We start from the raw sequence: 13,667 nt of genomic DNA on the forward strand, positions 1-13,667 counted from the left end.
AATTTCTCAGAAAATAATATCTGAGGTAGAGGTATCTGAGGTATTTTGGGGGGAGGATTCCAGCTGAACTGTTGGAGAATTTCACCAGTGCCCTGGAGAATATTCGGTTAAATCCCCTTCCTGTGTGTAATTTCAGCCCCCATGAACAGAGTGGAGAACCTAGGGAACAACTGTTGATGGAATTTTATTATTCAAATGTAATTGACGGCAGCAGTGGGCTTGTCCCCTACTCCTTCCAGTCTTCTCCTCCTCCAGTGAGAAGGCCCATTGCTTCCTTCATCTACCTGTATGACCACCAACAATATACAGGCGCCCTCCCACTTACTTGGGCCCCCACATGCATAAATGAAAATTGTGTAAGTGGGGAAGCACCCTCTAAAAAGCTTCTAAACGCCCGTTTTTTCCTGCTCCCACTCTCCACACAACTTTTTCTTTAACTAGAGTTGAAGCTCTGGGGCCACCTGGAGGATGTGTGGAAAGGTGTCTGCTGCTGCTGCTGCTGCCCTACCGCATGCATCGGCTGCTAGGCAGGGAGGCTGAGCAGCCTTAACAAAGCCCCACTGGACCTCGTGTCTCTTTGGCGCTTCCTCCGTCCTCACTGATGTCCTCCTTGGGCTCTGGGGAGGGTTTCCTAACAAACCACAAGCTCTCTCCTGCCATTTCCTCATATGAATTTATTTATTTATTTATTTATTTCCCAGTGCTGTGCATGCAAGTGGTCATGCACAGGTCAATCACGCATATGGGGGGGGTGCCTGTGCAGTTTAACTTGATAGTAGCCAAGATGAAATTTCTCAAAAGGGAACTTACTTAGACTTCCCTCTCTCTCTAATATTTGTTATGTTTCTTTTGAGAAGGCTCTTTCTGCTAGTTGTTAGCATGGTCACCCTGCTTGCAAATTTAAGGCTGCTTTTGACACTCTCCACTGGCTGGTTTCACTCATGGCGGTTTTGCTGGCATGAGCTGGGAGCTTCCTGGATCCCGTCACTGCTGCATCACCTGCCATTAGCAGAACAACCTTTAGGTTTCCAGGAAGCTGCTGTGCCTGATATTGGTGGTTCCCCAGCCTTAAAAAGAAAAGCCACGTTGCACACCAGATGCCTTATGGTTCACTCCAGTAGCTGCCTAGCAAGAGCTGCAGAGCAGGGAGGAAGAAGGAACTCAGGGCTATTTCGTTGCCTCTGTGGAAGGAATAGCTGCCTTTGACCCACTCTCAGCTGTCAACTTGCAGCAGCCATTCCCCTGCTTCCACCCCAACTGGTCACTTACTGGTCGTTGTAACTGGTGCCTGTGGTTGCTTTCTTCATCCTCCCTCTGCATCTTTTTGCTTAGGTGTGATGTCTTTTAGACTGTAAGCCTGAGGACAGAAAATGTCTTACTTCTGGTCTTCATATGCTGCTCTGAGAGCCTCTTCAACTAAAGAGCAGAGTAAAAGATAAAAAAGCTTTACATAACCAACTAATGAATGAATGAATAGAGTTGTCCTGGTAATTGGGGAGGAAGAGGCAGAGCATCTGCTTAGCATGTGGAGCATCCCAGGTTCAGTCCCCAGCATCTCCAGGACGGGGGGAAGGAAGCCTTGCCTGAAAGAGCTGCTGCCACTTGCTGTGGACAACACTGCACTCGACTCAGCGGCACAAGGCAGTGTCCTTTGCTTCTGGGGCCAAGAGCACTTCCTCCTCTTCTCCCTCCTGGAACACTCAGCCATTCCTTCGTATTATCCACCAACATTCCCATCACCCTCTCTTCACAGAATTCTTATCCTTTGCTTTTCAGGCCCACAGGGTCTGCTGGTGGAACTGCCATGGCGGTGAATGTGAATCTCATGGGTCCCGCTCCATGGGGCTTCCGCATCACAGGGGGACGGGACTTCAGGAAGCCCATCATCGTATCTAAGGTAGGTACCCTGTCTCCTGTTTCTCCCACTGGCTGCCCATATAGTGCAGCAGAGTTCACCTTATGGCCTGTGGGCCACATGATGGATGTTGCTGATGGGGTAGGCAGTTCTGCGTGGAAAATGACCTGCTGCTTCTTATACTGCTGTCTTGTACTCTGGAAAGTCAGACAGCGAGAGAGCCACACACAGCAAGGAAACGTAAAGTGTGTGTAGCAATGAAACTTAACTCCCCCACCGCCCTCTGCTAACCAGGTAAGATTGTCTGCTGTTCCTTACGTGGCACCTTCAATCAAGAAGGGAAAAGGGGGCCCTGCATAAAAAGGTTGCCGTGTGGAAAACCCCGGTCAGGGTTCCAGTCACTCCATTCCATTTTCCGTCTTCTCTAGTTTTCTGTTTCATTGCCCTCCCTCAGTTAGCCAGCATTTTCTACCTGCTGAGCCTGCTCAGTCCTCGTGTTTCATTTTCTTAAACAATCCACAAAACATAAGCATTCTCCCAGGTTTTATACATCTCCGGCCAAGGAACATGTACAAGGAACATTACATTAGGGGAAACTGTTTTGGAAAATGGGGTATACTAATAAAAACGGCATACAAAAATATGTTTATTAGGATAAATTCACATTAATATGTTGATTAATTTTCATGGGGGTGGTTTTTTTAACGTGCAGATTGCTGCAGAAATGCGAAGAGCTGAATTTAAGTTTAAAAAAATTAGAAATTGAGAGAAACCAAAATTAACAGGTTTGTCCATCCCTTTTGGTGCCCTGTCCCACTTATTTTTAAATCTTGTCTTTCTTGATTGATTTCCATTGCCAGTCCCCAGTTCCATCCCTAGGGACATTTAAAAACAGCTTCTGAGTGTGAGACAGGAAAGGACCCAACCAAACTCGGTTTTCACGGAGCTTGTCTCTTCCTCAGTCTTCCGTTTCCAGCCACTCTCTTCCTCTGCCCTCCCACCTGGTTTTCAGTTTTCCCGTTTCAATAGTTGTTCAGAATTCTGTGGGCCCTGAGTGTTTTCCCAAGTGCACAGTGGTGTCGCCTTGGCTGCACAAGTATGAGCACTCAAAACATTTGAGGCAGAATTATAGAGATGGGATGCTAACTGGAATGGGCTGCTAAAGAGAGGAAGATGAGCAGGTGTGCTGTGTGTGACATGAAGACAGTCACAGAACTCTGATGAGGACGAGACTTAATCTGTGGGCCACACAGTGCCACCAGGTGAGATGCACTTGACTATATTGTAGCTGGAAGCTTCAGCAGGTACTTACACAAGGAGGCACAGTGTATTAACTCAAACAAAAAAGGTTTGAATCCGCGTGCCAGGGTGAGCTCCTGTTGCTCTGTCCCAGTTCCTGCCAACCTAGCAGTTCAAAAGCACATCAGCGCGAGTAGATAAATAGGTACCGCTGTGGCAGCAAGGTAAACAGCATTTCCATGCACTCAGGCTTCCATCACTGTATTCTGTTGCACCAGAAGCGGGTTAGTCATGCTGGCCACAGGACCCAGAAAGCTGTCTGTGGAGAAATGCTGGCTCCCTCAGCCTGAAAAGCAAGGTGAGCGCTGCACCCCATAGTCGCCTTTGACTGGGCTTAACTGTCCAGGGGTCCCTTACCTTTACCTTTACCATTGCCTCAAACTAAATAGGCTCTGTTTTGCTGAACAACTTGCTGGGTGCTCTGAGTGGAATTTCCTGTGGAAAAGTGGGAGTGAAGAGATTGGTTGGCCTGGCTGTTCCTGCATTGAATGTCTTTGGGGTTTTGCAGGACATCCTGGAATGCTGAGCATTTTTTTTTAATGTGCTGCTTGGGGCAGAAGCTCTAAAAGGAAGCTGCCCCTTTTTCTGGGCTGGGCACTGAGCCAAGGGTGACCCTTCAGTTTATAATGAGGAGAACAGATCCTGTTTACCATTTCTTCAAGGAACCAACTCCCTGGGAACAGACTGCAAGTCTCTGGTGCTGCTGCCCATGGAGACTGTAAGCAGAAGGGGCCTAATATACTTCTTCCTTGCTCCCCTCTCCAGGGCTGGGCAAGGGAATATCCCTGCCCCCCCCCCCCCGGTTGGCACAAAGGGAAGCCGAAGGTGTTCTGCCCATGCTGTTTGCCCCATTGCTGGGCAGATTGAAATCAGAGTGTAATCTCTTCCAAAGCATTGCTATGGAAGTGTAAATTTCTTAAAATAAAAAAATAAACATTGCCAGAATCTGTTAAAGGCACAGAAGCAGCAGCCTTGGTAATAAAAAAGAGAGCAAAAGGCGACATAAATCTGAATAAAATGTCACATGTTGATTTACATGTGAAAATGCAGATGTAGAAACAATTGCCATAATTGAACATAAAAAATGCAAAGCCTTTCCTCATAGTGGGGGAAACTGTGACCAGGTGACCTGTGTGGCTGCTCTGCCTCCTGTCCAGGTGCTGACTCTTGGTGGGCAACTTCCAGACGCTCCCCCGTCCTTTGGGTTCTTTGTCTTTAACTTGGACTTGGGCTGGGTGGCCTTTCTTGAGCTCCTTCACTTAGACGGCTGCCCTCTGTAAAGGCTGAATCTGAATCTGAGAAGGTTGGGGGCCTGGTCAGTGTCTCTGTGGGCTGAGGACCCTATATGCTGCCTTGGGTTCTGTGGAAGAAATGTAGGCTATCATTAGATTTGCTGCAATGGTTGTGTGGGTTAATCATTGGGGGCAGTCGTCTGGGGCCAGGCCACCCCAACACAGACTTTTCTGTTGGAGATGTTAGGGACTTGTTTATGTGATCTGGGCTGCCTGAGATAGTTTCAGAGGTTGTTATTATCCTAAATCAGCAACCGCCTGTTTGCATTGCCAAGGAGGTTTTTGAGTGATTCGGCCTCACCCCTTGGGTGGTCATTGTGTGAGCAGGGAATTCTGTATTCCGCCCACCAGGTGTGCATAAAGAGAACCTCGCTTTTGCTTATAGCCTTTCACGATGATTTATCTGGGAGAACTTGAGCAAAGTGAGTCAAGGGCCACATGTTTTCATTAGCAAGTCTTTCCTCATCTGTTCGCTGGTGCCTGTGGACTTTGCATTTGTAAATGAATTGGAGTCTGAAGTGAGTTAAGACTGACTTGTTCCAGAATTGCAGTCTGGTGTCTAGGGATCCATGTTAAGGAATAGAGCAGCCCAGTGTTAATTCTGGAGAGAGATCTCCTCCTGCTCCCTTGGGTTACCAGGTGAACACCTTTGCCTTGGCAACAGCCTTATTCGTTCACTCAGTTATAAACAAAATATTAATTGCCAGCTTTCTGAGAGGAGAAAGTCATAAGGTGAGCAAACCTGTGGTCAGACATTTGACTGCTGATGGTGGCTAGAGAGTGGTCACTGTTTTACTGCAAAAACAAAACTAGAATAAGAGTCACGGATGTTGTAAGGGATAAGGGTGTTGTTGTTTTGGTCTCTTTACTAGCATTTCAACAGCATCACATGTCACAATAATGCATTGTTAACATCCAGATGTTTCCAGAATACAGGACAAAAGAAACATTCAGTATTTATGTAGCTGCCTTGAGCGCTATTTTGAAATGGAACAGTATGCTATAAATTATTGTAATAAACTGCAGTGTTTAAGGGAATCTTTAACAGAGACTATCACTGGAGTACAAAGATGGTTAAAATATTGCAAGACACTTACAGAATCATGGAACTGTAGAGTTGGAAGGAACCCCAAGGCCTTCTAGTCCAACCTCCTGCAATGCAGGAATCACAGCTCAAGCATCCCTGACAGATGGCCATCCGACCTCCAAGGAAGGAGAGTCCACTACCTTCATGAGGTAGCCAGTTCCATTTTTGAACAGCTCTTACCATCAGAAAGTTCTTCCTAATGTTTAGTTGGAATCTCCTTGTAATCTGAGTCACATTCAGATTATATCATTGTTTCCAATACATCAATTGATAAAGAGCAACTCCGACATTGCTCAAAAATTTTGTGTGATCTCCTTCCTTCTTTTAATTATATACTTTCTTTAAGCCTCCCCATTTCTGCAATTTTTCAAAAGTTGCAAAACCAATCTGTAGCCCAGCATGAGAAAGACCATCAGCAGATGCTGTTTATTGGATATCCAATTCTTCATGGCTGTCAAACGCTTTTATATAAGGAGTGTGATACGTCTTTGTTTCTAGAATTATCCATCACACTCCAATAATGTAAGTTTAAGACTGAAGGGATGTTGTAATTCAACAATCAACCTCGTTGCATGAACAATTCTTTCCTTCCCCCTTCCCCTCCCCTGGTAGGCACACATTTCTGGACACGTGGATTTTGCTGTGCCATGTAATGGAGTGATTTAAAGTAGGGTGAAAGTGCTTTTAAAATAATAAGGCATTTTACAAAGTGACCGGCATTATGGAGAGAGCTCTTGGATGAATTTAGAAATTGGCACTTCCCTGAAAAGTAGTGGGCCTTCTTAAAAAAATACTGGTTGTTTTGCCAGTTTTGTATTTTGCTCTTTGTGGTCTTCATGGCAGTAACTTGCTTAGTCCATAATAAGATGTTCTAGCATAAATGCACAGTGACTTAGTTTCTTTTTCCAAATTGTCAAATGCACATGGTGAAGCAGAGCCAAACATTTCAAAAGGCCATGTCACAATACGCTTATTAGCCTTTATGGTGCAACAGGAATCTTTTGATGTTTTTGCTACAGCAGATTTAACTCTGTTACTCTTCTGGAATGTTTTCAGTCGGGTTTAATTAACTTTTTTCTATTAAGCATAACACATTGCAAATCCACTTTTAATCTTTAAGATGGGCGGGTGCAGAGACTCTTAATGGGGGTTAATTTAGCCCATGTTATTAACTAATCCAGACAAATCCTTTGTGCAGACATTTGTTTGGATATGGGGACAGAGCCAGTGGAAGCAAACTGTCCAAACTCCATAGCACTTTGAGATTTTATTATATTAAGCAGTCTAACATGTTAAATAAATAAAGGAGCTGGTGGGATAGAATGTCTGCTACTCATCTGCCTTCGTCTTGATGCACAGTTGGGCATGGCTTGTTCCCAGGAGTCACATTTTGGTTTGATGTGTCTCTGCCTTTCTTGTTCTTTATGCAGGTGACTGAGCATGGCAAAGCAGCACTAGGTGACCTTCGTCCTGGTGATGTCATACTCTCCATCAATGGAGAGAGCACTTCCGAGATGCTCAATGTGGAAGCACAGAACAAGATTAAGCAGAGCTCTGGGCAGCTGCAGCTGCAGGTGGAGAGGTAAGGTTGCCGGTAGCAAGGGCCGAATTAACCACAAGCAATTGCGCCAGAGGTTCCTGGCCCCATAGTTTTGGGGAGCCAAATCAGAGCATCCATTCCTTCACTGTGCCTTTAATGATGTCATCAGTGAAAGTAAAATAAAGGAATACTGAAAGGCACAAAACTGGAATGAGCAATGTCAATAATCAAACATGAGAACATTTTAGTGCTTTTTTCCTGGACGGACAGTTGCAGTCCTTCTCTCCATTTCCATTTGGGTTGTGGACAAATAGGCCTGCCATTCTGCAATCCTGCTGCTTTGGGAAGTTCTAGCAACTGCTCTCCTGTCTTGAGGGGGACAAGAACTGCTGTTTGAGGAGCTGGGGAGGATGCTTTTAGCTCTTAGTTTCAGCTGCAGTGGGTTGTCCTTTCTTTTCTGTGTCAGTTAACAAAAGGCAAGGATGGTGCTCTCTACCAATTGCTTGGTTTTCCCACAAATGCCATTTAATTTCATAAAATTCAGGATATTGATCCGTGGTTGCTGAGTAAAGGCCCATGGATGTTCCTGCATTGAAAGTGAGGGCCTTATTTAAAAGGAAGGAGGAGGAATACATCCTGTCAAGAGTGGCTGCAGAAAAAACTCTAGCTTCTGCTTACTGTAAACAGAAGATGGAGTAGAGAGGGGAGTGTTGCTCTCTGGGTACCTTGCAGAAGACTGGAATTGGAACACCTAAAAAGTTTGCCACCTCCACTGCTGAATTTGACTGCTAAAACACTTGGGGGGAACCAGTTGTGATTTTGGGGGTGTTGCTGTGAGCTCAGTTCTGGTTTTGAAAACAGACTCATGTGCTGGACATGTGCTCAGATGCACCCTCTTCTGTAATCCTAAATGAATCTTTCCCACCCTGCAGTTTTGCATCTGGATCTGGTTGGCAGATTCATGAGATGCTAGTAAAAAAAGCAAAAGCAAAAGCAAATCAAAACAAAACAACAACAATTTTGGCTGACATCTGCCCACTCTTGAGATAAAGACGCGAAGGGACAAGTGGACCGGTTGCACCAGGAATAGGAATGGACTGTGTCTGTCCAAAGTGGGAACTGTGAGGCTACTGCCTGTGGCCTCCATTATGGGAAGCGCCCTAAGGTTCCTGGCCATTGGTTCACGTTCTGCTGTGGGTTAAAGGCTTGGGAGGTGGGCAGGGCCTCCTTGGATTAACTCCTGGAGCCTTCTGTTAATGTTGAAAAAGAGCAGTAAGAAGTAACCCAGTCCCAGTTCTCAGGCCAGTTAATGCAAACAAACTGGGGTGACAGATAGGGTGCTAGGACTTTTTACATTTTAAGAACACTCTTAAAGAAGTGTATATTAAAACCTATGAGCATTTAGGTCTTTGCTGTTTTGTGTTATTGTGACATTTCCCTTCTCCCAGCAAGGTCTGGCCTTAGAAGCCCGCTCTGGGCCTGCATGTCATACGTGGGGAGTGCAGGGGTCAGACACTCTGAAATGGTGCACCCAGCCATCTCCTTGGCTGTACCCTGGAAGGTGCAGGGGAAAGCAGCTAAAATCCCTGATCTTTTGTGTACATAGGGCATGAGGTCTGTTCTGAATACAGCTTGTGGGTTATAAGGACAGAGCCAGGGGCTGGCTGGCTGGAGTTGACTGACTATTGGTTTCCCTTGTGCAGTGTTCAGGAGCTGTATTTTTGGCTCTGAGAGCAGGCTAGTGGTTTGCAAAGCAGCACAAAGCTAAGCTGGGGCGGATTAGCTGGGAAGAGAAGCAGCTTGGACAGTTGTTTTCCTGCTGCCCAGGTCTGACTGGTTCTAGAGCCTGGGGCTGTTCTTGGGGGGAAGGGGCAGTGCTTGTCTGTATATTCTGTGCCAAAGGGAATTTGGGAGGTGTAGCTTGGTAAGCCCTGCAGTTGAGGGGTGTCCTGTGTGAGGCGGTCAAAACCAACTTCTTGGTGCTGCTCTGGTTCTGCTTTATTTATACCGGTGTGTCTACTCTACATGCACAGATTCTGTGGCCAAGGAAGATCAAATTCTACCATAAGAATTATGACAGAAACCTAATCTGCACAATGTATGTTTATTTCAGTGTATTGTTATTTTATTGTTGTGTTTTTGTAGAATTAAGATGGATTTTGGTAAAGCACAGGCCTGGCAGATGCCAAGGCAAGAGAAAAGGCTTTTGAGGAGGGGAGTGAGGCAGCTGAGGCATGAGAACAGAAAGTTGGCTTAGAGGGGGGAGGAGGAATAAAAAAAGCCTTACTGTTAGGTAGCTGAAATATTTGCCTGAAATTTGCTCTGCTTTTGAGCCTCAAGTTTCAAAGTACTTTCAAAATTTCTTTTGTCTGCCTAAAGGACTAGAAAGCCTGCCAAGAAAGGTTCCCAGTGTAGTGTGTGTGTGTGTGATCATTTCTTCCCAATGGGTGGTGGGAGAAATCCTAAAAAACTAACTTGCTTTTGTATGAGTACATTTTAAACAACCCCATTGACTAGCACCAATGGTGGGCTCAAAAAATAACAGCCCAGCAGTCAAGTCTTACTTTTCCTGCTGCGCCTGGCATCCAGCTATCAAAGCTGGCAAATTAAAACTCCTTGGTGCAGAGAGAGGGAGCAACAGAGCGCAGAGGACTTTTTGGGTGATGGGCGAGAGCTTGTCTCACCGCCAGGGTGGGGCAGGCCCTTCTGGGATTCTGTTGTTGGACAAAGCATGCTACAGAGCACAGGACAGATGTGTGTGGAAAACCTCAGCCCACTGGCACTCTCCTTGCTAATCCTGAATGTCCCTTTTCAAACTCTTAATGGTGGCAATTGATACTTGTTTTGGAAGAATGTTTACAAAAACAAAAAAAAAGCTCTGTGTTTGCACACACATTCTCCTCCTTTCAAAGGGCCTGTGAAAGTGAAGTAAGCCAGAATAACTCTGCTTCGAGGCGTGTTGAAGATGCACCTCCCGCTGGGTCCGGTGCTGGAGTTTTCCTGTGCCCTGTTGCATAAGCCCAGCTGGGTCTGTAATAATCCCACATGAGCCTGCATGTGACTGCAAAGCTAGTGAGCTGTGAAGTAGCCTTTGGGGCACTGCACATGTGGGCAAGGCTGGCAATATTGCCCAGGGCGGGGAAACGGGTAGCAATCTCCTAGTCTGCGATGAGTCAGACTCTGTGACAGACGAAACTTGGCCTTGTCTTGGGGGTGGGGAGAGGGATGGAGGGGAAGAAGCAGACTGTTGCATTGTGTAAAGCCATTTGACAACAGGCCGCTGTCCAGGGTGTGGTCTTCTACTGGCATGACTCAGATATTCTCTTTCCCCACCCAGTGCTGGCCGATACTGGAGTTTGGCCTGCAGCCTCAGGTGCAGCACAGCTGAGTTCAGATCATGAGGGAGTCCTGGAGTGCGTGTGGTTGGGGGCAGTGGCTGCGGAGCGGGGTACAGCCCTAGCTCAGGTTCCTCAAGTTCCTTTCTGGGGCCCGATCTGCGCTATCCACGTAAAGCGGTATTGCACCACTTTACACAATTGTGGCTTCTGCCAAAGAATCATGGGAACTGTAGTTTGTTATGGGCTGTAAGAGTTGCTAGGAGACCCCTCCCGCCCCCCAGCTACAATTTGCAGAATGGTTTAACAATCAATCTCCTTCGCAGGGAACTCAGGAAATTGTACCTCCGTGAAGGAATAGGGGTCTCCTCCTAACAGCTCTCAGCATCCTTTACATGGCTTAAAGCAGTGTAATTGTGCTTTCATTATGCCGTGCAGGTGGTGCCTGGCAGCTGGGGTTCAACCTGAACTGTCCCACTCAACACCCGCAGTGTGAGCCTTGACAGGGCCTTGTCACGCCTCTCCTAGCTTGCAGGCTCACAGTGCTGTGGCATGCGCACATGAGTGTTCTGCAGACCAGCTGGGCAGGGTACAGCAACATGCCTTTCTGCACCACTTGGCCAGGAGACTGCGTCTTCTGCCTCTCTGCTGGGTCCCCTTTCTTTGTTTCTTCTGCTTTTGACATGCAACGGATGCTAGATGAGAGTTGGAAAGTCTTAATGTATCTTGGCACCACCCCAAAACCGACAAACCGAACTGAAGGAGCTTCAGGAGGCAGCATTCCTCTCATTCCGGGGCCTTCGGCTCATCTTTTTCTCTTCCTCCTCCACCCTCTCTGCCCCCCCCCCTGCAGTTGTCCTGGGGCGCTTGGAGCTCTTTGAGTTGGCTCAGTGCTGGGTGCCTTTTTGTCTCTCTTTCTCTGAAGTAGCAAACATTGAGGTCCATGTCAGAAACCTCAGTTGGAAGTGGCAGTGCAGAATATTGTACTAAAAGCTCAGATTTTTCTCCCTGAGTTTCTGACTGTTCTTTGGAGTTTCTGACTGTTCTTTGGAGACCCCTTCAGCCATAGCCAGGTGAGGGCTTGGGCTTGTGTGTCACTCCTTGCTAGGGATGTAAGAAAGCTTTGGTTTCCATTCCAGCCTTGCGTTCATTTCATACAGCACCGTTTCCTTTCTGTTCCAGATGGGCTTCTTACTGTCCACTGTGGTGTTATATATAAATCAAGTTATCATTACACAATTCCACACCATTCATTTCAATGCAAAATAAATACAGTGCAAAATTTTGGGTGGTATGAATTTTGTATCATTATGTATCATTTGTGGACTGGAAATAATAACAGCTAAAACAGATCATATTTGCTAAATAGATTTCCGTTGTGGAATGGGATGAATGTTAATATAAACAATTTCCATTCACACTTCCACCTAAATTCTCCAACATCCCTACTTCTGTCAGTGTTTGTAAAAAGCAAAAAAAAAAGGAGGAAAAGGTTCTGACCTCCCTTTGCCTCTTCAGCCTGGTCCTCGGACCCTTGTTGGCACAAAAAGAGTCCACGAGAATATCCTTGCAGAGTTTTATTCTTAAAAGTCTTTGTGCAAAACACGACTGAATAACTCCACACACCAGCACCAACCAACCCAAACACCAGCCTCAGCAACAAACTAACATTTCTCACTTATATATACAACTTGGTGCAGACCGCTGAGTCATGCTGACCCAGCTTTATTCGCATTAAAGAAACAGTGGCCATTTTAGCCGTGACACCCCTTCTGTTTCTTTAAATGCGAAAAAACCCCAACAGAAACAATACATACATACATACATTAAATACATAAACCCAGTTTTGTCATCAGTTCATTATGGCATGTTGCTGGCAAAGGCTTGGTGAACAAATCAGCAATATTATCTTGTGATTGACAATACTCCAGTTTGATTACCCCATTCTGTACACAATCTCTAACATTCGCATGACGGATAGCAATATGTTTCCGAGCCCGCTAATGCAATGCACGATTGGCTATCTTCATACACTTGGATAGGCAAATCAACTTTACAATTTAGATCTTTTAGTATCTGTATAAACCACATGATTTCATTGCATGCTAGCGACAGGCTCCCATATTCTGCCTCACAGGATGAGGTTGCAACAAATCCTTGTTTCTTTGACCTCCATCCAATTATGGAATTGGCAAACATCATAACCATTCCACTTGTAGATTTTCTGGTAGCTACACAGCTTCCCCAGTCCGCATCAACAAATACTTCTAGTTTTTCGTCTTGTGTACTAGATATCTTCAAACATACATTTAATGTCCCCTTTAGATATCTGATAAGCCTTTTCAAAGCACACCAATCAGCAGTACTGGGTTTAGATACACGTTGACTCAGAACATTTGTAGCACATGCAATGTCTGGCCTTGACCACTGGCTTAAATATAACAGTGATCCTATTTTTGAGTGATACAACTCAGGCTGACCAAATTTATCATCACACACTGTCTTTGGGAAATCTGGTGTCATGGGAGTCTGAACTGGCTTGCAGTTTTCCATGCCAAACTGCTCTATCAAGCGAAGAATTTTCTCTTTCTGACTCAATAGGAAGCTTCCATCAGCTTCCTGCCTTACTTCTACTCCCAAGTAATTGCTTACAGGCCCCAAGGCTTTAAGCTTAAACCTCTTTTCCAGTTGACTTGTGAGCTTCTGGATCTCATCTGTGGAACTCCCTGCCACAAGCAAATCATCAACAAAGACTAAGAGCATTAGATATTTGTTGCCTGATCCCTTGGTGTACAGGCATGGATCAGCCACACTCCTTTTAAAACCAAGTTTTACAAGGGCTTCATTTAAACACTGGTTCCAACACCTTCCACTTTGTTTGAGACCATAAACAGCCTTTCTCAAACGCCAGACTGCACCATTCTCCTCTTCAAACCCAGGGGGTTGTCTCATTAATACTTCATGGTCTAAATTTGCATGCAGATATGCAGCATCAACATCAAAATGGTGCACTGCTAGTTGTCTTACAGCAGCAATGGAAAGCATTAAGCGAAAAGTTTCACTCTTTACAGTGGGAGAAAACACTTCATCATAACTCTCCCCTTTAATCTGAGTGAACCCTCTGGCTACTAATCTGGCTCGAAAACGTGGTTCCCCAGATGCAAGGGTTTTCCTTTTGTAAACCCACTTGCATGACACCACTCTGCCACCAGGTGGCGGCATTATGACCTCAAACACTTTGTTACGTTTAAAAGAGTCC

General features: G+C 45.7%; 1 protein-coding gene and 1 long non-coding RNA gene across 4 annotated transcripts in view; one reads left to right on the top strand and one right to left on the bottom strand.

Annotated features, from left to right (window-relative positions):
* Positions 1–13,667, top strand: part of PDLIM2 (PDZ and LIM domain 2) — a 60,609-nt gene that overhangs the window by 15,739 nt on the left and 31,203 nt on the right. For all 3 annotated transcript variants that reach the window (XM_081891083.1, XM_081891085.1, XM_081891084.1), the window contains exons 2-3: positions 1,777–1,897; positions 6,964–7,115. In XM_081891083.1, coding sequence (XP_081747209.1) covers positions 1,805–1,897; positions 6,964–7,115 — 245 coding nt within the window. In that variant the 5' untranslated portion in view covers positions 1,777–1,804. The remainder of the gene's footprint in view (positions 1–1,776; positions 1,898–6,963; positions 7,116–13,667) is intronic.
* On the bottom strand, positions 780–6,123 carry LOC309358315. The gene is made up of 3 exons (XR_014163445.1): positions 5,189–6,123; positions 4,276–4,514; positions 780–1,357 (listed from the first exon to the last, which is right to left on the bottom strand). It is a non-coding gene; the product is annotated as an uncharacterized lncRNA (long non-coding RNA).

Source organism: Podarcis melisellensis (genome assembly GCF_964234715.1).
Source record: "Podarcis melisellensis genome assembly, chromosome: 15".
NCBI classification, from domain to species: Eukaryota; Metazoa; Chordata; class Lepidosauria; order Squamata; family Lacertidae; genus Podarcis; species Podarcis melisellensis.